Source organism: Anabas testudineus, chromosome 15 (assembly GCF_900324465.2).
Source record: "Anabas testudineus chromosome 15, fAnaTes1.2, whole genome shotgun sequence".
NCBI classification, from domain to species: Eukaryota; Metazoa; Chordata; class Actinopteri; order Anabantiformes; family Anabantidae; genus Anabas; species Anabas testudineus.
In genome coordinates, this window is record NC_046624.1 from 10,822,215 (window position 1) to 10,849,624 (window position 27,410).

The 27,410-nt window shown below is 39.2% G+C and overlaps 2 protein-coding genes across 5 annotated transcripts; both read left to right on the plus strand.

The window, feature by feature from the left end:
* The first annotated feature begins 15 nt into the window (after positions 1-15).
* On the plus strand, positions 16-10,343 carry washc2c (WASH complex subunit 2C). Of its 4 annotated transcripts, none has more exons than XM_026355149.1 (31): positions 16-152; positions 1,258-1,401; positions 1,547-1,711; positions 1,982-2,050; positions 2,178-2,351; positions 2,447-2,540; positions 2,638-2,699; positions 2,784-2,840; positions 2,926-3,045; positions 3,200-3,284; positions 3,478-3,537; positions 3,666-3,793; positions 3,879-3,969; positions 4,054-4,107; positions 4,196-4,393; positions 4,492-4,643; positions 4,774-4,884; positions 5,249-5,344; positions 5,432-5,530; positions 5,629-5,736; positions 5,830-5,999; positions 6,160-6,274; positions 6,549-6,974; positions 7,079-7,207; positions 7,303-7,404; positions 7,567-7,641; positions 7,844-7,903; positions 8,328-8,525; positions 8,619-9,323; positions 9,407-9,578; positions 9,710-10,343. In XM_026355149.1, exons 2-31 carry the CDS (start codon positions 1,258-1,260, stop codon positions 9,853-9,855), a joined length of 4,365 nt encoding a protein of 1,454 aa, XP_026210934.1. In that variant the 5' UTR covers positions 16-152; the 3' UTR covers positions 9,856-10,343. The 4 variants fall into 4 exon arrangements, with proteins under 4 accessions (XP_026210934.1, XP_026210935.1, XP_026210937.1 ...); XM_026355150.1 differs by having other exon boundaries at positions 3,666-3,788; positions 3,877-3,969; XM_026355152.1 differs by having other exon boundaries at positions 3,669-3,793.
* Positions 10,344-11,092: 749 nt separating this feature from the next.
* Positions 11,093-23,309, plus strand: zfand4 (zinc finger, AN1-type domain 4). Its single transcript, XM_026356148.1, has 10 exons — positions 11,093-11,322; positions 13,651-13,962; positions 15,714-15,789; positions 16,482-16,549; positions 16,667-16,853; positions 17,222-17,366; positions 17,509-18,714; positions 19,156-19,210; positions 22,284-22,401; positions 23,145-23,309. The coding sequence occupies exons 2-10, from the start codon at positions 13,779-13,781 to the stop codon at positions 23,278-23,280; spliced, it is 2,175 nt and encodes a 724-aa protein (XP_026211933.1). The 5' UTR covers positions 11,093-11,322; positions 13,651-13,778; the 3' UTR covers positions 23,281-23,309.
* The last annotated feature ends 4,101 nt before the right edge of the window (positions 23,310-27,410 follow it).

The window sequence follows — 27,410 nt, forward strand, 5'->3', positions numbered from 1 at the left end:
GTAGTCAGGTGACTGTCTGCAGACAGAACATGGCTGACCTGTCAGAAGACCAGTGAGGGAAAGGCCACATTTAGCATAATCGATCTTTGTTTTTACGTCGTTTATGACCGTAGTTGACCGCCGTGGACAGCACTTCACCACAGATATTCAATGTAAGCACGCAAGCTCTTAAATATGGGTTGATAAATTATTCCGCTTTACTTAGAACAGCTGAAGCTAACGATAGTGTTGGCTAGCTATGTTGAGCTAGCTGCTAACCAAACAGCACCCCGCTTTCTTTTCCTGAAGTAAATCTATTTGATTGTGAAAGTTCGTAAGAGGAAATATTTTTTGGGCAACTTTATACGAACGCAACAGGTTGTCTTCCGCAAATTTGTAACGCCATTGCTAAACCAAGGCTAGCTTGCTGTGTCGCAAGTGTTACAGTAATACTAAGCCACATTAGTTAGTGAAAGGAAGGTAATGTTGCAAGTTTAAAAGAACATGTAGCATGCTAAAGCCACTATTTAGCATGCAGACAGACAGACAGCCTTCTTCTCATGAGCAAGAGCTCAGATGATTAAAACGTATTGTGCCAGCTATTTATTTGTGGTCTTCTCTGTTAGCATTGAATCTGACCGTGAACTCAGAAGCTATACCCACGATAACCTGTGCAATGTATTGCTGCTTTTATCACAGATCGAAATGCTCATCCAAAAGTATGAGTACTGACAAACACAGTAACGTAGCATGGACAACAGGAACACATCCTATAAGTTATATAAATACAAGTGGTGCGTTGTTCAACCATCTACCAGAGGCAAGTGGTTCAGTAGTTGCTTGGTTGGTTTATTTGGTGGGAGGCATCATGTGTGGTATACCTGGCCTTGTTGATGTTTTACAGAGAAATGCCATGTCCTCTCATATTTAGTTTAATTTCAGCTATTGTATCTAAGTTTAACTTGAACCACTGAACCAATAAAATTTTTACTGTAACAACTGTAATTGCGCCTTAGGAGTTGTTACAAACTTCGGTGTCTGTATTATTATTATACGGTATTATCACTCCACTTTTTGCTTTGGGCTTTGGAAATAATGCAACCAATCTGACCTCTCGTTGCAGCCATACAAAGTTGCTAAAAACAGATTTTACATTCAAACTATCTCTGGAAGACTGGTTGAACTTTGCAAATCAAAGCAGATATCTGAGCAGCTTTTTTAATGACAAATGTTTAAAAGCTCTTCTGAATTATTCATTATTTGGTGATCTAATTGCAGATGAGTGCGATGCCGGAGGGAATGCCAAATGGACTCAGTAGGAGTGAACAGTCAGAGAAAGGAGCTCCGATTTGGGAGCGACCTTGGACACTTGAAGAGATGCGTCAGAACAGTGCCAGCTGGTCCTTGGCAGCTGACTCGGGGGTAATTCAGAAATGTCACTGATCCTCATATTTTTCTCAGACTGTCAGAGAAATGCTGCAGAAAAGCAGCAGATATCTGAACAGTGTGAGTATATGTTCTACTTTGGTTTAGTGAAAGTAACGCTGCGACTCCTCTCTCTCCATAGCTCTTTCTGTTTCTCCAAGACTTCTCCCAGAGGATGCTGTCAAAAACACATGAGATTGAAAAGCAGTTGGATAGTCTAATCCGGGACACCAAGGCCACAGACAGCTGCTTGCATTCTGTCTTTAACGATTTTCTCATGCTCTCCAATACACAGTTTATAGAAAATGTAATGTATACATTGATTGTTTTCTTGTGTTTTAGTATTACTTGTTATATCATAGATTTGTATAGCCAGATAAGCACGATGATCATGAGGACTTAAAGGTTTATCTGAGCTGAAATCTAAATCCAAACTAGAGTAGCAAATTGTGACTGAATGATTTGTAATTCCAGTTTGAATCATTAAGATATGTTATTTACTCTGAGAAAAATATCTCATCTGGTATCTTGCACTTATCAGCTGAACATCTTGTGGTTTGTCTTGTTGCTGTTGCAGAGAGTATATGATGAAGATGTAGAAGAAACTGTAACTAAGACTGATGCTTTGGAGAAGCAGCATGAGCAGGTACAGTACATATAATTCATCAAACGCCAACTAGTATAAAACTGAAAAATGTTATTTCCAGGATAATGTGGCTATATTACTCACACGCAATCCTTGCAATTTCATTTGACTGTCTTTTCCCCTTAAGGAGAAGACTCGAGAGCAGAAAGAGGCAGAGTTGATCCCTAAAATGCAGGAAGCCGTGAATTATGGGTTGAGGGTCCTGGAGTCTGCGTTTGAGCACCTGGACATCAAAGCAGGAAACTCAGACTCAGAGGACGAGGAGATCACTGATAGAGTGGAGGCCATCCTAGAGCCCAAGGTGTGCTTTTAATCTTAAATCATAGAAATGCATGTGCTAATGTGTCTTCTCATGATTGACTCTATCCTGTGTGTCTGTTTGTTGCTTGTTTTTAGGATCTTTATGTGGACAGACCGCTTCCATATCTGATTGGTTCCCAGCCCTTCATGGAACAAGAGGATGTTGGACTTGGTGACCTCTCTAGTGATGGTATTAAACACACAGCTGCTTCTTGAGGAATCACATCACAGCTCTTGTACATTATAGTGTTTTTTGATTTGAATGTATGTGTATGATTCTCTTGCAGAAATGTCAGTTGATAGTGACAGAGACAGTGTAATTGAGAGCGAAGATGGCAAAGAAGCAGACGTAAGACCCTTCCTCTTTCACAGTTTTCTTTGTATGTTAGACAAGAAAACCCAAAGTTGCATTGCATTTATTTATTTGTTACAGCATTCAGATGATGACTTTAATACGGAGGAGAATGAAGCTCACACCAATATTAAGAAGGTAAGCTAGATATCTGTTTGCCCAGAATATCAAAGATTATACTTTATGGTTTATAATTTTGGATTCTCCTTGCAAACTCGCCTAGAAATCATCCATGATGAGCTATGATGATGATGAAGAGGAGGATGAGGATTCTGACATATTTGGAGAGTCAGACAAGGATGATGATGATGATGATGATGATGATGATGATGAAGACTCAAAGGTATATTTGTGCTCATGCAAAAACTATAACTGACTAGTGTGGAGGCATTTTTTAAGTGAATTAATTTTAATTCTAATTTGAAATCATTCAGATACAAAAAAAAAAAAAAAAAAAACAGATATAAAAACTGCCGTTGCTTTTATGTCACATTTAGAATACAGGCCCTTCATCTTTTGCTGATGAGCTGGCAGCCCGAATCAAAGGTGAACCAGTTAGCAAGCCAGAGGGAGATCACGCATGTAAGTTCTCAGAGTCAATCATTATCACATTAATTATCAGTCACTTTGAAATTTCAGTTTGTTCTTCGAATATACTCTTCATATTTAATTTTAGTAAAATCATCAACGTTTGCATTTGAGTGAGTGCCATCACTGCATGTGCATGCTTATGGGTTTTTTCTTTCTACTCTTGCTATCATGTCATTTTTTGAAGCATTGACATCTAAGAAGAAAAGTAAAAGCAGGAAAGCATCAAAAGCTGCAAAGCCACAGGGTAGGAACTTGATGAACTTTCATTCATGATCAGTGTAATCCATGCTTTTTTGGTTTGTTTAGTTCTTTCCAAAGCAGGCTCACTGTTCCCAATATTTAGCTCATTGCTGTTTGTGTATATTGTAACAGCAGCTGACGAGGATAGTGATGACATGTTTAAACCCCCAAAGATGGAGGATGACGACTTCTCCACGTTTGGAGGGAAAGGTGGCCTCTTTAGTGGTGGGAAAGGCCTGTTTGATGATGATGATGATGAGGTACGTGTAACTAAATGATGATGATGTCAGTGCTCCCTAAGTCTCAGACTGCTGTTAGATTTAATTTGTGCTTTATTGTACTCAGGGCGATCTTTTCTCTGAGGCATCAAAACGCCCGGAGTCTGAAGAGAAAAAAACACTACATGAAAGCACAAGAAGCACAGCTCAAACTGCAGGTAAGATAGAGGTATAGATTAAATGTGCATAGATAAAATGCGGACTAGCAGATATTTATACATAACTTTACTTTTGTGTCCAAGAAACTGGAAAACCTGGAAAGAAGATTTCACCAGGTGGAATTTCAATATTCCCAGGTAGTAGCAGTTACTTTAATGACATGTAATATCACGTCTTTATCTGCTTCAACATCCTCAAACAAACTGAATAACTTTCTCTCCACAGATAACAACCTATTTAGTTCAGGAAACGACCCTGCGTCAGTTGAGACTAAAGAGAATGGAACTCCAGCTCCCAAGACCAGTGCGGCCTCCAAACAGGTTTCTACAGGAGCTGGTGTTGGCGCAGGAGGAGGTGGGCTGTTTGATGATGATGAGGATGAAGACTTTTTTAGTGGTAAAACTCTGAAAACATCTGACTCTGGTAAGTGTGTGAGAATGCCCACTTCACTGCTACAGTCCTTGTTCACGTGGGATCCTCACTCTTGAATTGTGTGTTGGGTGTTTTGATTTCTTTTTCAGCTAAAGATAAACCTAAACCCAAGAAAGTTGTTGACCTATTTGATGAAGATGATGATGACGGTGACATATTCAGTGAAAAGTTCAGTGCGCCACCTCCAGCTCAGAGCAAAAAGGAGGTAGTGGAAGAGCAAGGCAAACCGCCCGACAAAAAGGTAATGTAAAGATCAACATGTGCGCCTCACAATGTTAACAGCTGTATGAATTACATGTTTTGTTTGGTATATCTATATAATGTTTTGTGGCATGTTGAAGAATTCATAATTGGTGATTTGTTGTTTTTAGATGCCGGCAGGTGCCATCTCCATGTTTGGCCCTGGCACTAAAACCTTGCTTAGTGAAGGCCTGAAAAAGCGGCAACCATCTACGAGCGAGGAATCGGAGAAATCTGAGGAGGTCTGAATAAATCAGTCTATTATTTTCACAGACAAAATGGCAGATTTTAAACCAAAAACAGCTTGCATAGGGCAAATCCCCTTCAAGCGGTTGTAGGCCACATTGTATTTTCAGTTATGAACAGGTTTTAGTGTAGCTTTATATTTCCTATTTGTTTTGAGGTCACTTGGCTCTGTAATGATTAACAACCCCATTTGTGAGGCATAGGTGCCAATAAATGAAGAGACAAAGTTCCAGTCAGTAAATTGATCTTTGCCCGGTGTGTAATATTTTGTTTGGAGTATACTGCTGGCCTGCTTTCCTGTTGACAGATGCTTTTCTCTGCATCAGTATTTTATATTCTTTTTTCACATCTGTGTTCAAGAATGGGCCTGCTCCAGATACAGAAAAACCTGGCACCTGGCAAACTCCACAGAAACCACAGACCAGAAGTCTCTTTTCTGATGATGAAGATACACAAGTTAGTTCTCTGGATTGGTAAAAATGAATAACAATGATATAAAATATATACATTTATTTTAATTGTACATGTATTTGCCTTCCACAGGTATTTCCAACCATCCCCAAGAGTCAGTCTAAACCTGAACCTACAAGTCTTAGCAAAACTAGCAAGGCTTTGTCGTTATTTGATGATGAGGAAGAAGAGGTGGGAAAAAAAGATATCTTACTTGCAACTGAATTAGGATAGGCTTGTTTTTACTGTGAATTACAATAATCTTTATCTAATTGTTCTGTATATTTCAGGATCTGTTTGCATCTGCTGCTAAATCTAAAGCAAAACCTCATCAAGGTAAAGCCACCACACCACAACCAAGTAAGGGTGTGTCCAGCTCCCTCTTCAGTGATGATGAGGTAAGGTCTTTTAAAGGGTTCTTCTTTTCTTCTTGGTAACAGTATTTAACTGAACGTACAACATGATGTGTTGACTGAACTGTTGAATAACAGGACCAGTGGCTAAGTCCCCAAACTAGTGCAACAAAGCCAGAGACCAAGACAGGAGGGATGAAGGCCAGTGCCAGTGCCCCCTCCAGTCTCCCCAGTGCCAAAACCTCTCAAAAGAGCAGCCTCTTTAACGACGATGATGATGACCTGTTCGCTCCAACAAAAGAGTCAAGGTATTTTTCTCGATGGTGGAACACTGCAAACATATGCCTGCTTACTGCAAAAATACATTTAAACAATTTTCATCATACTGTACTGAATAAAGTACACTTTTGAGATATTGTAGCTCCAGAACTTCATATTTGTCCTCTTGTTCTGTCACTTTTTATATAGTGAGAAAAAGCCTCAGAGAGTTGCTCTGTTGTTCGAAGATGAGGATGAGGATGATGATAAAGGGGCTCTCTTTGGCATCAAAGCTGCTGTCAACAAACCCGCCCCAGCTGTTAAAGTGAGTGCTTCACAGTTCTCATGAAAACACAGTCATGTTTTGAAGCTTGCTGCCAGTGCCCTTACTAATTTTCCTGGCCCCTAAGATGAGCTGTTGATCTAATTAGATATTTCCTCTTCAATTAAAGAGAAAATATCAAATTGAAACTCAAGTCGGCTTCAAGGGTTTGTCAACAACAGCGACATTTAAAACTGGAGTCCACAATAGACAGTTTTATTAAGCCATTTGATTTGCGTTATCTCCCACAATGAGATTATGAACCTGTATTCCTCAGACACCTGCTGTTGCCTCTCATTTGCCCTCGCCGTCAGAAAAATCGGAAGAGGTAGCAGTTTCTAGATCAGCAGCAGAGGGCAAACCTTCAGAGCAAGAGAAGCTATCAGCTAAGACCCCTGAGACGCTCCCAGCATCATCGTCATCTCCAGAGAAAAGTGAAAATAAAAAGAAGCCCGTTGGAGCTGTCAGTCTCTTCGGAGGCATTGATGTTCTTGCCAACAAGCTGACAAAGAGCCCATTGGATGAAGACGACAATGATGACAGCTTGCTTTCCAAGGACAGCACACCACCAAATGTTAAGAAGGTGGAGAAGAAGGAAGAGAAAGTCAAAACAAACGCTGTTAGCCTGTTTGACAACGTGGAGGAAGATGAATCAGGTTGGAATGATCCAATATTCACACCCAGCAAATCCACAGCCAAAAAGGTGTGTATGGCTTACAGGAAATCTGTGAATAATGTGAAGAATTGACTTGGTGTCATTGTTTCCCCTGCAGTTATATTAAAATGCATCTCTGTTTATTTTTGCAGGCCTCAGAGGATCGGCCACAAACGAAAAGCACCGGTGTGTTCCAAGACGAGGAACTACTGTTCAGTCAGACACAACAGAAAGACAATGACCCAGATGTTGACCTCTTTGCCACCTCAGGGAAAGCTGCGGTCAGTATATTAGATATAGTCACACATTTGCTTTTATAAGTGACATGTTTTACTCAACCAGATGCTAAGGATACATGACTATGTTTATTTTTTAGAGCTCCAAGCTCAGCTCAGTGAAGCCAACAACACAAAGTCTGTTTGCAGATGATGATGAGGATGACCTCTTCAGCTCTACCAAGCCAAAGGCTCCTCCTCCGGTAGCTAATAGATTGGACTGGATTACTCTTTCATTATTTTTGTGTATTAAACAGAAACTTAAATTTGAAAAGTTAAATGTAAAACTTAGAACTTAAGTTAGTTTTATATCCGCAGGGTAAATTTAATCTCTCTTGCTTTTTCTCGTATATTTTTCTCTTTAGAAAGTTGCAGAGAAGCCCAGTAAATCTAGTGAAAGAGCACCACTAGCAAGTCCAGAGCCTGTTTCAGAGATTCAGGTGAGCCTACTAAAAGTATAAACGGCAACTTTATTTATCACTGTTTGGAGGCAATAGCGGTTTTTTATGCTTTTTTTTTTTTTTTTTTTTTTTTTTTTTGTATTACCCGTTTTAAAAACAGTGTTGTTGCTATCAGATATGATAGAACAATAAATGTCTTAATGGGATACAATTCTGATCCTGCTGTAATCTGACCATACAGAAACCTGCACCAAGCCCTGTTAAACCTAAAGATTCCTCATCAAGGATTGGGAAACTTCAAGTAATTTTTTTTGTTTGTATTTACTTAATCAGAAATCTTCATTCCTTGCATTTCTGTCTGACTTTTCTATTCCCACTTACATACTTTCGTGCTTAAGGTTTCTTTTATCTGGATTTTTTCGATTCCAACTTGAAAACCTTACTGAAATACAGTAGCATAAGTATCAAAGTGAACATCTCGTTCAGTTTTGATTTGACTTTATCAAACAGGAAGAAGTAGCTTTCTCTTACTTTTAGTTTCACTAGATGTTACTCCTGCATCCCCTCTCGCCTCATTTTCATCCACAGTTTTGGTTTCTCATTTTCTTCTAAATAATCTATTGCTTGGAAACATACTGTCAAATAGAAGTTAGCGCTCACAATCCATGATATTTTTTTCATCTTGATAAATGTTACATTGGTCCATTTGTTCTTTTTACATTCAGGCAAATCTGATGATCAACCCTGCTGCGTTGCTTCCTGGCGCTGCCCCCAGCATGGTTCCAAGTTCTTCTTCTGGGGTGTCCAGCTCCAGTCTGAGTCCCAGCCCTGCCACAACTCCAATTGGAACCCAGACAGATAGTGAGGGAGGAGTGAGTTTTGACACCCCAGTCCAAATTTCGATACTGCAGAGTGTACACAAGGTGGGTTTTTTGCACCTGGGTGTTTTTATTTTAGTTACTTTTCCATTGCTTTTATTTCTGGCGTGTTTTGTGAGCAAATCTTTTGTCATGCAGAGTCGTGCCAAAGGTTCTGCACATCGGAGACCCCAGTCCAGAGCTGCAAGGCAGCAAGCTGCCCAAAGATCTGTGGAAGATAAAGAAGAGACGCTTGGTAGAGATGATCCTGGGCCAAATCCCAGTCTGTCTGGTTTAGTTTTACCTTCACCAGTCAAGTCCAAACAAATGCAACCCAGTCCCACACTACTAAACTCGGCTGAACCCACAGCCTTGCCTTCGTCTTCACCTTCTCAACCTTCACCTTCAGAAATCTCCTTCAGGCCCTCTGTATTGACACTTCCAGTTTCCACGGACACTGAAAAAAGAGACTCTAGTAAGGACAACGTCACTACCAAGGTGCTGCCATCTTCTGATGAAGACGACCTATTTGGCTCTGATAGTCTGTTTGCCACCTCAGTCACTAACAGACCGTCCACCACACAGACTACCAAGACTGCAAAACCTCAGGCCAGTAGCGGGGTGGGACTGAAGAAAGATGAAGACAAAAGCACACTCCCATCCATTTTTGATGACAACACTGATGATCTTTTCCAAAAGGTCAAGCCAAGGTCAACTACTAAAAAAGCCAAGGCACCGACCTTTTTGGAAGAAGAAGAAGATGATGAAGACATCTTTGGAGTGAGCAACAGCTCCACTCCCTCATCCACAAGTAGTAAAGAAATTAAGAACAGCAGTAGTTTTTCAAAGCAGGACATCTTCCAGGTATTTTTATTTTATATTGATTGTTGCAGCACAATGTTTAATCTAAGACATGATATGAATATGTTTTATCTCTGTGTTCGCAGGATGAAGTAGCCACTGTGCCTAAAGCTCACAAGAAGCAAAAAGAGAAGACCATTGATTCCAGTTTGTTTGACGACGACATAGACATTTTCACTGACTTGACAGACACTATAAAACCCAAACAAAAATCTAAGACAAAAGGAGAGACCAAGTCTATATTTGATGATGACATGGGTAAGCACCAATAAAATGCATGAAGACAGACATGTTTAAAATGCACACTTTTGATACAGTTTGTCTGTGGACTTAACTTGTTTATATGATTATTTGTTTGAATAATGTGTCTACCTCTCCGTTTTTTAAAGATGACATCTTCTCACCAAGCACAGTAAAACCGGTGACAAAGGCTCCCCAAAAATCAAAGAAACCGCCACCCCCGCAGGGGACCAGTACAGCAGCAGATTCAAACAACATATTTGATGACCCACTTAATGCTCTTGGTGGGAACTGAACTGTTGTTTTTGAGTAGACAGATTTGTACAATTGTGGATTAATTCTTTTGTCATTTGAATCGTGAAAACATAGTTTGGATGCATTGTTGATGGAGTATTTATTCATATAAATTCATATAAATACTGTGGCTTATTTTTTGGCCGAGAAAGACTCAAATTACAATGATTCCAATCATCTTCTCACAGCATTTCCAAAATCATCTTGGCATCAGATCATATTATGTAACAGTGATTATATGCTGTTAATCTTTATTATACATGATAGCACTTTATAAGCATATCATATGCTTAGCCTCAAAGCCTGCAGAAATTATTATTTTTTGTTTTTGTTTGTTTTTTTTAACATGTTTATCTCTTGGCTTTGCCCTGTTGAGATTCCATGTCTTTAGGTTTGTGCCATATCATGGTTTTGAGAAATCAGTGTTTACTTACTGTCTTAGGCATTTTCATAATGTTTTTATTAAAATGAAATTCATCCATTTCTTAACTATGGCTGTGATAAAAAAAAAAAGAAATTCATTTTTAATAACTAAAAAGACATATTTTATGCTATCTGAAATGTGCGTGATTATTTGTTATTTGTTTTGTCTTTTTTCCCATCATGCGTCTACTTAAATGTTGATCGGGATCTGAAATGAGTAATAATACTATTCCAAAGATATTTAACTTCACAACTGTGTTTATTAACACAGTTTTTTATTTCAGTTTTCAGTATTTCAGTAATGAAGACTCAGTGTTTTTACTATTATACTACTATTGTATTATTGAAGTAAGAAAAAAGACCAATGGAAGCTGCTCACGTAGTAGTGAGAACCCACTGGTCTGCTAAAAAGTCTCTCTGCTTCCACGTTATGAAGTAAGATAATGCTCCAAAAACTAAAAAAGCAGAGATGGTAGACCATAGGGTGTAGTCATTGTCATGAAAAGCCCTCATTGTGCCGTTTGAAAACAGACATTTGGAAAAAGATACTGAATTTTTCTAACATTCCCATGTGACATAAGACTAATTCTGCAACCAAATATAAAAAATAAAAATAATTATTATTATTTTAGCCCACGATAATCGCACATATAAAGATTTCTAGATATGATCTTATTGTTTTTGTTCTGGGCCCAGCTCATGTAAAGAGCAGTGACGACCTTTGACCCAAGGCTCTGACAAAACGTGTTGCCCCGCCCACTTTTGTCAGTAACGGTGATTGGTTCTTTTGTCTGTCGATCAAGCGGAGTCACAAAGGTGTCGTTCAGGCGCCTTTGACAGGTGCGATGATGTCGCCAGCAGAAGACCACGGCGACCGCCATCAGCGGACACTCCAGTTTGTTCTGTGTATAGCTTTTAGGGTTTAACTTGATGAAATGTTGCTTCGTTTTGCAACGTAAGGTTTCCCTCGACAGCTACACCGGACGGGACAGGACTGAAACCCACGGATGTAGCCTAGCTGCCTGCTAGCCAAGCACCAAGAAAGGTAGCCATTGTTTGAGTTGTTGGCTAACATGGCAACGAAAGCTAACGCTAGCAGCGTCGGCTAGACGGGGTTCACTACCGTATTAATGCACTTAATACGGGTGAGCAGGTTTTACCAATACGATAGCAGCCTTATGCAATGGTTATAAACTGCTATGTTAAAAATGGTAGGTGACGTTTTAACTTAACTAAACACTGTTTGTGTGACCTTTCTCTGCTAACGTTAGGCGCTGGGATTGTATTGCCATCTCCATTCATCCCCGCTGTTTAGGCAGCTAGTTAGCTGATGGAGCTCGTCTGTTTTTTGCCGACCTGAGCGGATGTTTTAATGTGCTGGTGCAGTCAACCAGATCTAAGTTGTCAAGGTTAGATATAGTAAGGGACAATCTGCACATAGAGTGGCGTGTAACTTGACAACCAAACCGTTTTCTTTAGAGAATGGCCTGTTTTGACAACCCTTAACGTTAAGTGTCTGTCTGACTGGGTAACGTTACACCTCAGGCCTCTAACACTAACTATTAACAATAGAGGGCCAATTATTGGGCAGACGGTTCGTGTTCAGTGTTATTTGTCTCGTTTGTGTGCTTGAGAGGTTACTTGAGCTCCAGGCATGGCCCAGTAACTTCTCCTGTAAGCTGGAAAAATACAATTCAAAGGGCTAGTGCGTTATAAGTGTCCTGTGTGGCAATATTTGGACAACTATACTCCAAAATACATAGACTATATGTAATAGACATATGTAAAATAATTCAAAACTGGAATATAGACTTGTTTCCTGGGACAGAAACAATTACCTGCACAAATCAGCTGCAACATTAATAAAACATGATGGTTTTAATATTGTGGTGGACAGGATCAGCATTTGCTTTTTGACAAGTCTGCAAATATTGCTGTCATTCATGGTCAACATTAAATGTTTTCTATACTGATCCATGTCCACCAAAACATCAAAACCACCAGGTGTTAATTATACTTTACATTTGGGATGTCGAATTGTATTACTTCTTCTGAATAAATAAATCATTATCTAACTAAACTGTCTATGATGTAGATTACAGTAGCAGGAAAAAGTATCTCAACCTTTTGGAATCTCATGATTTTCTGCATTAATATGTCATAAAATGTGAGGTGATCTTCATCTTAGTCAAGAGTATTAACAAATATAATGTGGCGAATTTAATAACACAAAACAACTTCAGATCTTTTATGTCTTTATTGAGAACAACCATAAAAACCCCACATAAAAACACCACTAAAAGGAACATTGCTCCACACCTGCAGTTTGCCAAAGAGCACATGAGTATTGGCAAAATGTTTTGTGTGTCAAGTCTCAAAGGTGTCAAAAAGATTTTCAGGATAATGTGAGAATGTATGTCGGCTGAAACTCTGTAGAAGTTGGGTGGTGCAACAGGACAATGACCCAAAACACAACAGAATGGCTTCAGAAAAACGAAATCCGCCTTTTGGATCTTAACCCAATAGAGATGCTATGGAACGAAGCAGTTGTGCTTCGAAGAATGGCCTAAAATTCTTCCTAAACAATATGCAGATCTGATCCACAGCTGAGATGCTTAGATGAAGATCAGATCACAATTTATGCCAAATTAATGCAGAAAACCATAAAATTTAAAAAGATTCACATACTTTTTATTGCCACTGTATGTTTTGTAAAAAGTGACATGAGTGATCTGTCAAATATTGTGATAAGGAATAGGATCTCGTGTGACTGGTGGCCTTGTGCAACACCTAATCTTCTTGATTTTTGGCTTGGGACTTAAACGCTGTACTGAATATTTCATGAGAAGGTTGCATGTGCCTGGTGCCATTGATACATGTGCTTCAAAAAACATTGTTCCTCAAATTAAAACATACTAAATATAAGTTTCTCTCTTAAGGACATTTTTTTCTATGCATATATAATTTTATGTTTGTTACTATTGGTCCATTTTGTCTGTTATATAAAAAACTACTTTATCAGGTGTTTGTTATCTTAGTCAATACATGAATATCCCCCAGTGTTATGTGGTGTTTCCTATTAGTTAGAATTTTTGTAGCCTAAAAAAAGGCCTGTGCATGCCAAACAATCTGCATAAAAATACATGTGAATTCATGTGTATATTGAAATGGTGCATTCATGTGCAATCTGAAGTGACTTTCTATCAGATGTTAGCTTGTAGATACAGATCCATCACTGAATGCCAAATGCTTGTGTATCAACAATTGTTGACCTTTTGGGAAGCACATATATTTAAGACGCCTGGTTCAAGCTACTAATGTAACTTTCTAAAAAGTTGACATAATTATTCAGTGCTTTTGTTTCTACTCACAGCTGTTGTCGTTCTACATGATGTGTGATGGTCGTGAGGCAAGTGAGCAGTGTCTGTTCCTCTCTCCCTCATCTTGGGCCAGCCTCCCCATTTCACGATCTCCCTGAAGTGTGTCTTCCAACCTGCCAAGATGACCGACAGGAAGGAGCCACCCTTCTTTAATGACGACAGTGTGGGAGCTTTTCACTACAAGCTCCCTTTCTATGACACTATGGAGCTCTTCATAGAGACCCTGACTGGGACCTGTTTTGAGCTTCGCGTTTTGCCATTTGAGGCTGTCATTTCAGTCAAGGCAAAGATCCAGAGACTGGAAGGTATAAAGCTCACTTATGTATAGCAACACTGTACATATTTTATTAGCCACTCATTAAGCCACTAAGCTGTATCAGTTTTTGGAATGATTTATAAGAGTTATAAGAGTGCTTCTATTGAATACTGTGTATTTGCATCCTGTTATTTGGTGCATCCAGAAAGTATTCACAGCACTTAACTTTTGTCCATATTTTGTCATCTTGCAGCCTAATTCCAAAATGGATTAAAGATGTCATTTTCCTCAAAGTATTCCCTCAAAATTGACAGTAACTTGTGGAGAAGTGGTCTGCACTTGTATAGCGCTTTTCTACCTTACTGGCACACAATGTAATTTATACCGCTTCTCATTCACCTATTCGCATTCTTGCTATATTTATCAAATTCTATAACAAATTTATTTCAAAAGTTTGACAAGTAAAAAAAACAAGCAACTTTTTGGCCAAAGAATGGAGAAGTGTTCTGACCAGTGACAGTCAGAAAAAGGCATGAATGAGCTATAAATGTGCCCATATGATAAATGATAGATTGTTTATCTGGCTAAATTGAATCTCTATAATTTTTATTAAACTTGACCATTTAACTTTTGTGAAATTATACAGACTACAAATGGGAGTTAATTTTTGTGTTTGAATTTAGTCTATTCATGATACTTCAGTTTGTACAAAACAGTTGAAAACGCTGGATTACACTCAAGTTTCAGGCACCGCCACAGTACATCTTAGTGTTGAGAAGGACTGAGAGTGCATTTGCATTAAATCTGAACTATTTTCTGCAGGAATTGAATGTTTCATCTTCAACAGTGTAATGTGAGCGTGTGTAACGTCACTCTGATCCATTGCATGCATGTCTGTTGTTGTTCTTCTTGAGGATACAACATAGAGATAACCAGTGGGCCATGCTGTATCACAACACAAAACTATATTAGAGCTACTGTGTGAATGCACTTATAAAATTGTAGAAAGAAGTAACAGTGGTGCTGAATATACCTAAAATGGTACCACAGCAAATATGTGGATTCATCTGTCAGCTTGTCTCCCAAATGAGTCAGTGGAGGTACCCTAAATTAACATTTAATTTGTTTAGTGTTAGGATATGTGGTTTGTGGTGAAATTAAATTAATTGAATGTGTTTGTTATTTATTCAAGCAGTTTAAAATTAGCTGTGCTCAAAGATTGGTTTGTTGTAGATTATGATGACCTTCAGGTATCTATATTTGCAATTGTTTTCAGCCTTGTTCAGAAAGGGCCCTCTGTACTCTGAGGGAGGAGGTGTTCCAACTAAGTCTTATGTATTTGCGATGGAGCATACCACTCTGCATGCTCACTCACAAACAGTGACTCGCCTCCAGAACCCAGTCAGCGGGTTCACTCACTGTGGGCACACGGAGAGAGAGAGAGAGTCTTATTGTTTCAGTTTCATCTGCAGTAAAATGAGATAAAATATCGATGTACAGTATAGTAGCCCAGCTAACCTTACATTTTTGTATTTATATGGTACCCAGATAACTTTATTTAGGATACCATAAAGTTGTCTTTTGACAATGCATTTTTTCTGTGGTTTGCCCTTTAAGCAGTTACGTAGTTCTGTCTTTAGAGGGCACACATGAATCATCTTTAGTGATGTGTAGATGCTTCTGCTGGTTGCATACCTATCTCGCCCATGTCGCCTTCACATTAGTGAACTTAGTCTGTGAAATATGAACAGGTCCTTGTCAACTTTGGTTTTCTCATCTACCCTCTCTCTGTCTGTAAAGGTATCCCTGTTACCCAGCAACACCTTATCTGGAACAATCTGGAGCTGGATGATGAACATTGTCTACATGACTATGGGTAAATCTATTCCTCCCAAACCTTTCTGCTCTGACAACAAGGCAAAATCACTCGGATAACAAGTTTGAGCAGTTACTAGCAAGGTGTTTTGAAAACATGCTGTGTACATTTAGAATCATTTGTATGTGCACTTTAAAAGCATTTCCTGCTGTGGCAGTGACTCATTCTTAATTTAATTCAGGACATTGTAAATGAGCCAGAGATGTACAGCTGGAGAAAAGTGACATACTGGTCATATTTACAGTGCTTGCTCCTCCACTCTTGTCAGTTTATGAGATGCAGACCTCACCCTCCAGTGCTCTGCTGGCTGCAGATGGTGGTATTGTTATGAATGCTTGTCACTTAATTTTCCACATGAACAGCCTCTGGTGAGATCTTGCCAGGCTCGCCTATCAGACTGCAGCATGCTTTTGAAGTTTGAGTAACAGAGGGTTAGTATTTGCAATGAAACATCTGCTCATATGAAACAAATGTTCCAATGGAATTCCCAGTTGTGCATTTAAGTTCATCTGGAAAACATCCTGACCTTTGCAGTGTTGTTTATTTTCAATCAGGGCTTCTATTCTCAGCCTTAAAAGTTAAGCAAACCTACTGTGATGCCCTTCTTTCCCAATAGACGTATATGCACCAGGGAATAGGGTAAAATACTCTTCACTTATTCTGCTGTATTGATCATCAGTTTGTGTTTGCAGCATTGCAGAGGGCTGCACTCTGAAACTGGTCTTAGCTATGAGGGGAGGTCCAATTAACACTAGGAGAGGTAAGAAAAGATAGATGAATGGCAAAGTCACATGATAGCTGGGTATTGGTAGTTTCACATTATATAAATATATTTCTTCTGGTTTAAAACACAGAAACCTCTGACTTCTTTTTCCAGTAACCATGGAAGATCCTATCAAAGAGGTTGCTGACTTGATGGAGAGCACAAAGGACGAGGGTTGGGAGAAAAGCCTGGCCCACAAGCAGGTCACGTTTGTGGTCTATCGCGAGGGTGATCAGCTAAATTTCTTTCGAGTGGTCGACAGAGGAGATGGCACCCTGACCCCTCTGTCTGAATCTCTCAGGTTAGGATATTACCATAATATCTGCGTTGTTTTTAGCGAAATTATTGTATTATCTACTATCCATGCTCTAACAGTCCACACTGACCATATTGTGATATAAACATCAGAAACATAAACCAAGATCATTGCATTACGTTCTAAGTGTTAAGAATAATAATGAACCAGCTGGATAAAGACGCTTGTTAATTTAAAAATATATATTATTGATTATTCAGTGATGGTTGTGAACTGATTCTTTTCTAATAGACCAAGCTGCAGCATGTTTGTTTGGCTTTGCCTTTTTTGTTTGTTTGTTTATTTGTTTGTTTTTAAGACAGCATTCTTAGATTACTAATAGGAAAACTGTTTCTACCTCTTGTATTTTCCAGTGGGGGCTCACTGTACAGTGTGTACGCAGAGGAAGAGGATGGAGAGAGTTCTGCAGCTGCACAGCAGAGCCTTGAGAACTCTATCACCATGAACAAAATGAAGCTGCTTAAAGCAAAGATGGAGGACATGAATCTTAACAAAAAGGTAGAAAACTACTGGAATTATAAAACCCTATTAACATTTTTCTACCAACAGAGTGAAAATGTGGCCTTCACACAATATAAATTTTCTCACCATTGAAATGTTGACATGCTTTTAAAAATAGACATTTTCCTCTGTCCTCCAGCCGAAGAAGTCTGCAAAGATAAAACCACGGCCCCCTATCAGCCCACATCCCTGTGGTGGCTCGCTAGGACCCTCCAACACACGGCACTATCATCGCCTGCTTCGTACACTGCCCCAGGTCAACCACCCTAGGCCACCTAATACACAACTACCTCCAATCGTTGACCATGAATCAGTTCATCCCTCTGTGCCCTCGACTGCAACATCTGCCCACTTGTCCATCCCTAGACGACCCTCTCCCTCTTTCTCCTCCACTTCTTGTTACATGCTTCAGGAGGAGGATACATGGGAGACATGCCCACCGTTTGCAAAAATACGGCCTCCTCCCAAAGTTTCGCGCTTGGACATTGGTAGCACCAGGTTAATGAGGGACTGTTTGTACCCTCAGCTTCCTCCACTGTGCACCAGTTGCCCATCTGAAGCCACCTTTGACCCAGTTGATCCTGCAGGGGAAGCAGTAGGACTGGGTTTGTTAGAGGAATCCACTGGGTTGGTGGCACCAACACAACCTGGAGGTCCATTTGGGGAGCTGTCCCAACCTTTGGGTGTGGACGTGCCCACCCATCCGGAAGGTGGTTGTCGGCCCCTCGAGGTTGGGGCTCAGCACCAGCTGCCACTCTCCCCTTCTCCACTCAGTACTTGGACACATGGGGCTAGTGATAATCTCACCAGCAGAGTCAATAGGACACAGATTGGCACATCATTTCATATCAGCCCTCCGCCTATATTACCTTCCACCTCGCCATCCACTTCTGCCAGACCATTGCTTCAGCCTTTTGATTCCACTCTCTCATGTTTACAGTCCAGCTTTCAAGCACAATCCTCAACACAAGTAAAGCCAGACAGCACATCCCCACACCCCTGCACTTCATCAACTCCACCTCGCCTTCATGGTGTTAAAGTGGAGTCACCTGGCAAGAGGCCAGAGCTTATCTCCAAGAGAGAAGCAAGAGGCATCACTAAGATGGCTAACCAAGCCTGTAAGGAGCCACTGGGGTCTCTGAAAAATTCTGCACTTTTGGCATCTCTCTCCACAAGGGCTCCAGACACCAGCAGTAGGGACAACCTTGGAGAGAGTCTAGGGCTCGCCACAGGACAGGGCAGCCTCGTCTCCAGGCTTCCATCCATCCCGACTAACAGGCTATTTGATGATGATATTAAACACAGACAAAAGTCACCATTGCACCGAACAGCAGCCTCCTACATGGTGAGCACATAGACCATTGGTAGCTACTAAAATTATACTGTGACTAATATTAAATGAACAGAATGTAATGAAATGTTATGACGTAGATTTTACAGTTAATATATCAAAAGTGATTGTATTGGCAGTACCCTTACACAAACCTGGTTTTTGCTTAAAATTTAAACCAGTCAGTGCCTTTTAAAGCTGGATACAAGAAGTTGTGTATAAAGTAACATGATGTATGTTAGGCATTTTCTTTCTCTTAAACCATAGAATTGTTATGCATTTCAAACGACCAGTTTATCCTGCTGCATACAGGTCTTACTTTATGTAACTCGGTGCATATTTTGTATATTTCACTTTTATGATATAGAGTTAATTCTTAATATAGAGTCACTGCTTTTCTTAACTTGACTTTTGTTCATTTTCCTTACATAATATTTCATGTTGCTGTTTTCACAGGCCACAAGCACTCTTGCATCACCTGGGGGAGTTATGACTTCATTTGGAAGAATGGGTAAGAGAGACACACAAACCCTTTCATGTTAACTACTACTATATTAGGAAATTGTTGCATTACAGAGGATTGATTGGATTGGATTATTTCAGGTGCGGACTTCACAGCCTTATGTAGCATTACATTTTTAAAGTGCTGTTAACTGCAATAGTGCACCAATGGTAGCCAAACAGTTCTGAACTATGACTATTGGAAGGTGCAGTTACATACAGAGCGGAGATTGCTATTTGAAAGCCTTCAGTGCATTTTGTATGAGTCCTACAACAAAGCACCACAAGGGTTTCAAAAATGTATTATTTGTACAACTGCAGCAGTATCACAAACAACAGAAGGTGGTGTTTAATAACAGGTGTATAATAAATACATTAAATCTTAAGGTTTTTGAACTGGCTTCCAAAATACAGTGGTACTTAAAGTTTGTGAACGCTTTTTGTCTTATTTGTTTAATTGGTTTCCTTTAATTTTCTTTTAGGACTTTAATTCTTAAAATCTGTCCAAGTTTTAGGTCATATTTATACAGAAATAGAGAAGTATCTAAAAGCTTTCAAGCTCCTCTATAAACTACATCTCTCCGACACTGGTATTCACACATCCATGACCTATTAAAAAAGTGATAACACTTGTTCTTTTGTTTATGATTAAACCGATAGCTTCTGTTTATTAAAAACGAAATCTGGAGTTTCTTATTTACTCCATATCTTATTTGGACTTTTTCAACCAATGTGGCAGTAATTACTGCTTTTGATCTTTTTGGGTTTGGCTCTGCAGGTTTTTCTCATTCTGTGTAGATGCCTGTAAACTTGGTCAGTGTACAGTATATGGGGATCCTTGGTAGACTCTTTATATTTTCAGTGGGATTCAAGCCAGACTTGAATCCATTCTGTTATTAGCTTTTTCTATCTGCCTGATGTTGTGGTGCTGAAAAGTGAGTCATCCACTATGAGATTGTCTGCTTTTGACTATTTTTGTTCGAGTCTGTCTGCATTCAGCGTCATTCATGTTTCCTTCTACCAGGACACTTCATTCTAATATGAAACGTTATAGCGCAATCCTTTACCCCCATGTCTTCATGTTTATAAGAATGGGAGGGATATAATAGCATGTAGCATTTAGATTAAAGAATTCTAGACCAGGGAATCTTTTTCTATAATAGTTTGAGCAAAATGCATAACAATTGAATGCATATACGTATAGATTTTATTTTTTTTGGGTGATGTTTTTGGTTCTGTTTATTTGCTTTTTTATTTTATTTTTCATTTGCCTTATTTTCTCCTTGTTATTATTGGATAATGTGGAGGTAAATTAGGGAAATCCCAAACGTCTCTGCAAAGTCTGAATCTGAATTTTTTGGTACCACTTTATTTTATAAGTCTGTGATTTCCTTATAATTTCCCAGACATTTCCTGAGTTCAGTGGAATACAGTTACCAATAATAAATTAATGTTAAATTATTATTTAGTTGAATTAAAATGGAGCTCTTTCAATGAAAACCTGTTTAGCCTATAATTACTACCTCTAAGTGGTTTCCAGGAAATATTCTTGGAAACTCTGAGGAAACCACACTGTCCTAAAGTAAACCACATTTTAGCTGGTCTGTAATTGAGATGTGTTGTTGTACAGGTACAGCCAAATTCACAAAAATCGCCTTCTCCTATAAAATCCTGGAACCTTTTTCCTCTGACACCACTGACCAATTGAAGAGACCAACACCAAGAGCAAGTCAGACAAGCTGAAATACTTAAAATTATAACACCTATATCTGTGCACCACCTATTGTACTGCTGCGTGAGCAGAAATACATATTAGATTGTCTGTAGTTACTGAATGTGATGAGTATTAGCAGTCAATAACACAAGTTCAACAACCATCCATTATATAAAATCTAATTGAAGTTAGGTCTGCTACACAAAAGAAAAAATGTGAATCGGTCCAAAAATGTCTGAACCCACTGTATATCTGTATAGTAGCAGATTAAGGTGCACAAAACAAATAAAAATCCAATCCCACACCTAGCTGCCTGACAGTGAGCTTCCTGTACCTTCATCACAGAGCTGTCAGTTTTATCAGTATGTTCTTGTATCCCTGCAGCTCACAAACCTAGTCAGAGTGCATGCTGCCACCGACATGATTATCATGGGTACAAGCTGACATAAACTGATGTTTCCTACCTTAGGAAATGAACAGTGTATTTCCTGACATTTTCTAAAATTACCAAAGAGCAATGGTTCAAGTGGTAAAGCTATTTCCCAAAAGCTGCTTCAGTGATTGACAGCTATTTGGACCATTTCAAGAACAAACTTATTACACTTTGATGTAGTCTAATTGCTTGCAAGTGTTTTAGAAATCACGCTTTATTATAAACCAAGCTTTAAATTAACTGTCAGGGTTAACAAAGAAATCCTAGATAAGAAGACATGAATATGACGTGTTTCAACTCTGTGTTTTTGAGGGATTATTTTAAAGAATGCTTTTCTTGTGGGTACCGGGTGGCAGACATAATGCACACACATTGCATAAAAAACACTGTCCTTGTGCTCAGTGAAATAAAATATTAACTTAGGCAAAGTAACATCGGGAAGGCTGGCAGGTTTCAGAGAAGTGCAATGAAACTTAAAAGCAGATTGCATTTCTGGCTCCAGTTTGCAGTGTCACAACAGGTGTTTTGGTTTTTAACACATAGTGAAAATGGCTGCTTTCACATCACTGTTGAGGTATGGTTTGGTGTACATAACTGTAAGACATATGATTCTGGGCCTACCAAACCTTTTATGACTTTGTGATTACTGTGATGGATCTAGCTCGAGTCAGTAGAATGTTAAATAAGCACAAATTAAAGCAAAGAGCTTCGTCCGAAAGAACTGATAGAAAATGAGAACTGTTTCCTATATGTTCTGTTGTGCTGTGTGCAGACATCGGCAATTGTTGTTTAATACTTTGAAGTGAGCCAAGTTACCATAGTGTACATGACTGACTGTGGAGATTCATTCTAGGCAATGGTAGAAATCTTTTTCAGTAGACAATCGGTTCACACTGGCTCCTGTAAAGCAAATAAAAATGTTTCCACTGCTCTCAGGCACTCCAGCATACCACCTACCTCCAGTGAAGGCTCCCACAGGCAGCAAGAAGAAGAGCTCAAAGCACTGCTTCCACTGTGGAAAGAAGACAGGCCTGGCCACCAGCTACGAGTGCAGGTACAAGCACTCACTCTTTTGATGTTTGACTCTAAATCAAATGTCTCCCTGTTTGTCAGTATTGACCTTGAAGCACCCCTTTGAGAGGAAAGTGGTCTTTTTGTAGTTAGTCATTTTGTCTCTCCGCCATCCCTCCAGTGAAAACATATCTGTTCACTGCTTGTTCTGCCACAAGTTATTAGCTCTATCAAAGGTTCACCCCAAAACGTAGCTGTGGATCATTTCTCTCTCTCGGGTCTTGTCCAGGGCACACACGTTGATTCTGACGCAACAGTTTGTAACTCTAATCTCTTAACACTGGCCACTTGTAGATGTTGAGTCACTTAAAGGGTAGAGCACTGTGTTCTGCGTTCAAAAAGACTTAAGTGATGGCAGTTCTGTGAATAAATGAGAAACGCTAGTGCTCATAAATTAAATGTCTATAAAAAAGGATCTCTAATAGAGTGGCTTTTTTACTAATAGACTGATTAAAGCACATTGAGGTGGATTTTAGTAAAAAAAAAAAAATGTCACTGCAGAGTAAAAGAAGTGAGAAATGTGACTCTGTGCTGACAGTCCGCAGAAAAGCCTCACAATCCTCAGCCTCATCAAACAGATGCTACTTGCTGATGTAGAAACTATATATTTTTATTTTCTGACTGTTCGGTCTAAAGAGGAATATACGATAAATAATATTTCTAGAACATGTTTGTTGTTTGTTTGTTTTGCATATATGCTGAAGTATATTTGCTTCAATCTTTTAGGTGTGGTCACAACTTCTGCGCCACCCACCGCTATGCAGAGACACATGACTGCACATATGATTACAAGAGTGTTGGACGGCGATTTCTGCAGGAGACCAACCCCCTTATCAGTGCTCCTAAGCTGCCTAAGATCTAGACCCTAAGACCTCCACCTCCCACAAAGGACGACCTAAAAAAAAGACAGGTTAAACTGACTGAATGGAAGAGATTCTACATTCTTTTCTAGCAGAAAGAAGGAACTTATTCACCATTTTGTGCTTTTCTTTTTTTTAAGTCAAGTATGCTTAAAATTTAAATAAAATATTCTGTAAAGCTGAGTGAGAAAAAGCAAGAGTAGACTGACTGGCTCAGAACTAATGATCACCACTCGACAATGTGAAAATGTGTATCCTGTGTTCTGTTATCTTTGTCTTTTGCATAAAAACAAACAACAACAAAAAAAAACTGTGCATGTATGTAGGTAGTTTTTGCTAAATTTATCTGCTGCACGTTCAGACATATGTTTTTTTTTTTTTTTTTTCTTTTTTAATGTAAAACCGCTGATGACTTTTCAATTGACAAGTCTTTTGACAGATGCACTTTAAAACTATACATTACTTTACTTATTGTTTGGGGAAAGGATACTTAAATTGCTCTCTTTGTCTTATGAAGAATTTATGTTGTTATCAAGATTTTTATATTCTACACCCTAACACACGTTTCTTACAAAAGCACATATGCCGACATCACTAATAAAACATTTCTTATAAGAGAACAATACGTCCACCTATTGATGAAATACATAATATTTATTAATGAATAGTACTTATTTAAATTCAAGGTTGGTTTTGAAATAGCAAGTATGCAATGTGTGTAGGTGTGAATGTCAGCTGTAATCTTATTTGCCTTTTGACTAAATTGTATTAGGATTGGGTTCGGGAGGGGGTATGGTATTTATGATATGTCTACAGTGTGGTAGTTGCCATAAAAAATCTTTTGTAAGTCATTTTTTATTGCTCAGCTGTTGCAAAAACCTTAAATACTGGTATAGTCTCTACAGGCATTTGATCTAATAAAGTTTCTTTCCGTACACAGTGATTCATGTGTAAGTAATCACATCCAACACTCCTACCAACACTTTATTTCCAGTTGAGGGTTTTTTGAATTTATAGGGAAACTGAGCTGACCCTCTTACAGTTAGTCCTGCTCTAATTTCCTCTCATTTATTTGCAATGTACGGTAGTTTTGCTGTTCGGTTCCTCATTATTTGCACGTTGACCTTTACTGTCACTCACCCTTAATACTTCTCATCATGTCACTGTTCCTTAGCAACAAGGACTTTTTTTTTCTAACCTGTTGAACATTAAACTTACCCACTCTCCACCTTCTAACTAAAGGTAAAGCCATTGTCGATGAGGATGACATCTTTTATGGCTTTCTTCATTAGCATTGTATTAAGGTTTCAAGGTGCACTTGTGATCTTCTCATTAGACTGCCTGCTAATTTGTTACTTCACTGGCATGTGTGCATCACAAGTGACAGGCAAACGTGTGAACTGCTAATCTGCTCGTACAAACAATAAATGCTAATTATGATTTATGGTAAACAAAAACACGCTTATATCACATTTTTCCCCCACATAGACTGAAGCTCAGTTTCATCACATACTGTAGAAGATCCTGTTCTAAATTGATCCCACTGGGCCGTACGTCACTGGTTCACATTTTCAAATGTGATGTCTCTACATTGTTAGTTGTCTGAGGGAGCCCACTTAAAAGCTCTAGTTTGTGCACATGCATCCAAAATACAAACTAATCCTAAAGAGTGGAGAGCAGATACAGGTGCATCTCAATGTATTAGAATAGCATCGATTAGCATTTTTTTTCAGTAATTCAGTTAAAATATTATATAGCTTCTTTTCACACAGTCATATATTCCAGCCGTTTATTTTATTTAATGTTGATGATTATGGCTCACAGCTAATAAAAACCCAAACCTCACTATCTCAGAAAATTAGAATGAATCAATTTAAAAAAGGTTTTTAATACAGAAGTGTTGTCCCTGTACAGTATAGGCACTCAATACTTGGTCTTGAGGATGCTTTGATAGCGGCGTTCAGCTCGTCTGCATTGTTGGGTCTAGTGTCGCTCGTCTTCCTCTTGTTTAGGTCAGACGAGGTGGCTGGCCATGCAAGCACTGTGGAAACATGAAGTCCTTTTTCTTCTTAGCCCAGACAAGACGCTTCTGATGTTGTCTCTGGTTCAGGAGTGGCTTGACACAAGGGATGCCACAGTTGTAGCCCGTCTCCTGGATACGTCTGTGTGTGCTGGCTCTTGAAGCACTGACTCCAGCTGCAGTCCACTCCTTGTGAATCTCCCCCAAATTAATGAATGGCCTTTGCTTCACAATCCTCTCAGGACTGCGGTCAGAGCTGTTGCTTGGGAACAGCCAGCTTCTTTGGCAATGGCCTTTTGTGGCTTACCCTGCTTGTGGAGGGTGTCGGTGACTGTCCTCAGAACAACTGTCAAGTCAGCAGTCTTCCCCATGATTGTGAAGCCTCCTGAACCAGACTGAGAGACCATTTAACGGCTCAGGAAACCTTTGCAGTCATTTTAAGTTAATAAGCTGATTTAGAGTGTGACACCATGAGTCTACAACATTGAACTTTTCAACTCAACATTTTCTGAGATAGTGAATTTAGGTTTTTTATTAGCTGTAAGCCATAATCATCAAAATTAAAAGAAATAAACGATTTTCATTTCATGAATCTATATAATATACACTTTTTCAATTAAACGACTAAAAATTAAATAAATGTTTTGATGACATTCAAATTTATTGAGATGCACCTGTAATGTTCCAGTCAGTGAATATGAGAACACTTCGGGTAATCACTTGAATCTCTTTCTTTTGCTAGTGAGTCACTGTGCAGAAGCTTGAAATGAAAACTCTGGGGCACCGTTTATTATTTACTTTTCTTTCACTTAGGGCGCTGTTCTGTGCAACAGACAAACTCTGACCCGAGTCACGTCTCAGTGTTTTTATCTTTAGTTTTCTCCTTCATGTTGTCTGGCTTTGATCCAAGATAATTGGGCAGTGCTGCATATACCACTGAAATACTGCTTAGTTTCTCTTGGCAGATAAATGCACCTCAACGTGGAGAAGGGCAGAGTCCACTGGAATCTAAAGATGAATTTTATAGAAGTACTTTGTTGTGATTTTATTTCAAACTTCTCAGTGCAGCAGGAACGATCTGCTTTGTTAAATTGGAATTTCTGTCAGCATGTTTTTGACAGCGTTTATCTTGTAACCTATTGAAACTGGTGAATACAATGTTCAAAAAAGACTTCTCGCTTTAAAAAATAAACATGATACATGTGATTTTAGCAGTTATTGGAAGTGGTACTTAGCCCTGTGATAGACTGGCGACCTGTCCAGTGTGCACCCAAAGACAGCTGGGATTGGCTCCAGCATAATAAATGACCGGATGTGTGGAAGTGTTATTCTGTGGACGCTGCTACCATTGCAGGAGGCTTGGTCACACACCGACGCGTGTTCGGTTCATGCTAACACACTAAACTAAAAGGGTAAATACCAGCATGTTTGTGCAGCACTGCTGTTTGCGCTGACATTGTTAACAGGGGTTATCACAAAGCATTGCTGTTCCTAAATACAGCAGCACCACGGCACTGGACTGGCTGTGGAGTGTTTTCTTCCCCTAACCCTCGCCAACTTTAATGACAATGCCAACCATTGTCTGCCTATGTGAGTGAGTGACCCAAAACAGTGAGCACTCAGGCCTGTGGTGCCTAAGATGCAAATTTCGGTGTCGCCCTGCTAACACTATGGAAGAATGGTAGAATCCAGTGGGTGTTAGCTCGACTCACAGTAGGGAGTTAAACTCAGAGCAACTCCCCATGAAGATGCAGCACTTAATCACTGGAGGTCAGTGTCAAAAGTGCATTCTTTTTTTTTTTTTAACCCAGTTTATGTTTTGGGATATGTAGAGGTTAGAGTATTTGATTTGGTTTCCTTCCTCAGTTGCTGTGCAGTGTATCACAAAAACACAGCAGCCTATTTTCTGTTTCACTATTATTCAGCTTTCCTCTTGCAACTCTGCCAAGTGCCGCAAGTCTATATTTTGCACAGTCTGAACAACAATGCCTTCTCTTTCTTTTTATAACATTGTTTTTTCTTTTTTTTTTTTTTTTATACGAAATCCATCTCAGCGAGGGTGGCAGTGGACACAATGTGAAAGGATTGTTTTAAAATATTAAGGATGAGTGT

Excerpts from the sequence above, each read along its gene's own strand:
- zfand4 (XM_026356148.1), top strand. The coding sequence starts at position 13,779 with ATGACCGACAGGAAGGAGCCACCCTTCTTTAATGACGACAGTGTGGGA. Across the intron at positions 18,715-19,155 it reads GAACAGCAGCCTCCTACATG|GCCACAAGCACTCTTGCATC; the intron begins GTGAGCACATAG and ends CTGTTTTCACAG. Across the intron at positions 19,211-22,283 it reads GACTTCATTTGGAAGAATGG|GCACTCCAGCATACCACCTA; the intron begins GTAAGAGAGACA and ends CACTGCTCTCAG.
- washc2c (XM_026355149.1), top strand. The coding sequence starts at position 1,258 with ATGAGTGCGATGCCGGAGGGAATGCCAAATGGACTCAGTAGGAGTGAA. Across the intron at positions 2,352-2,446 it reads AGGCCATCCTAGAGCCCAAG|GATCTTTATGTGGACAGACC; the intron begins GTGTGCTTTTAA and ends GCTTGTTTTTAG. Across the intron at positions 6,000-6,159 it reads GCTCCAACAAAAGAGTCAAG|TGAGAAAAAGCCTCAGAGAG; the intron begins GTATTTTTCTCG and ends CTTTTTATATAG.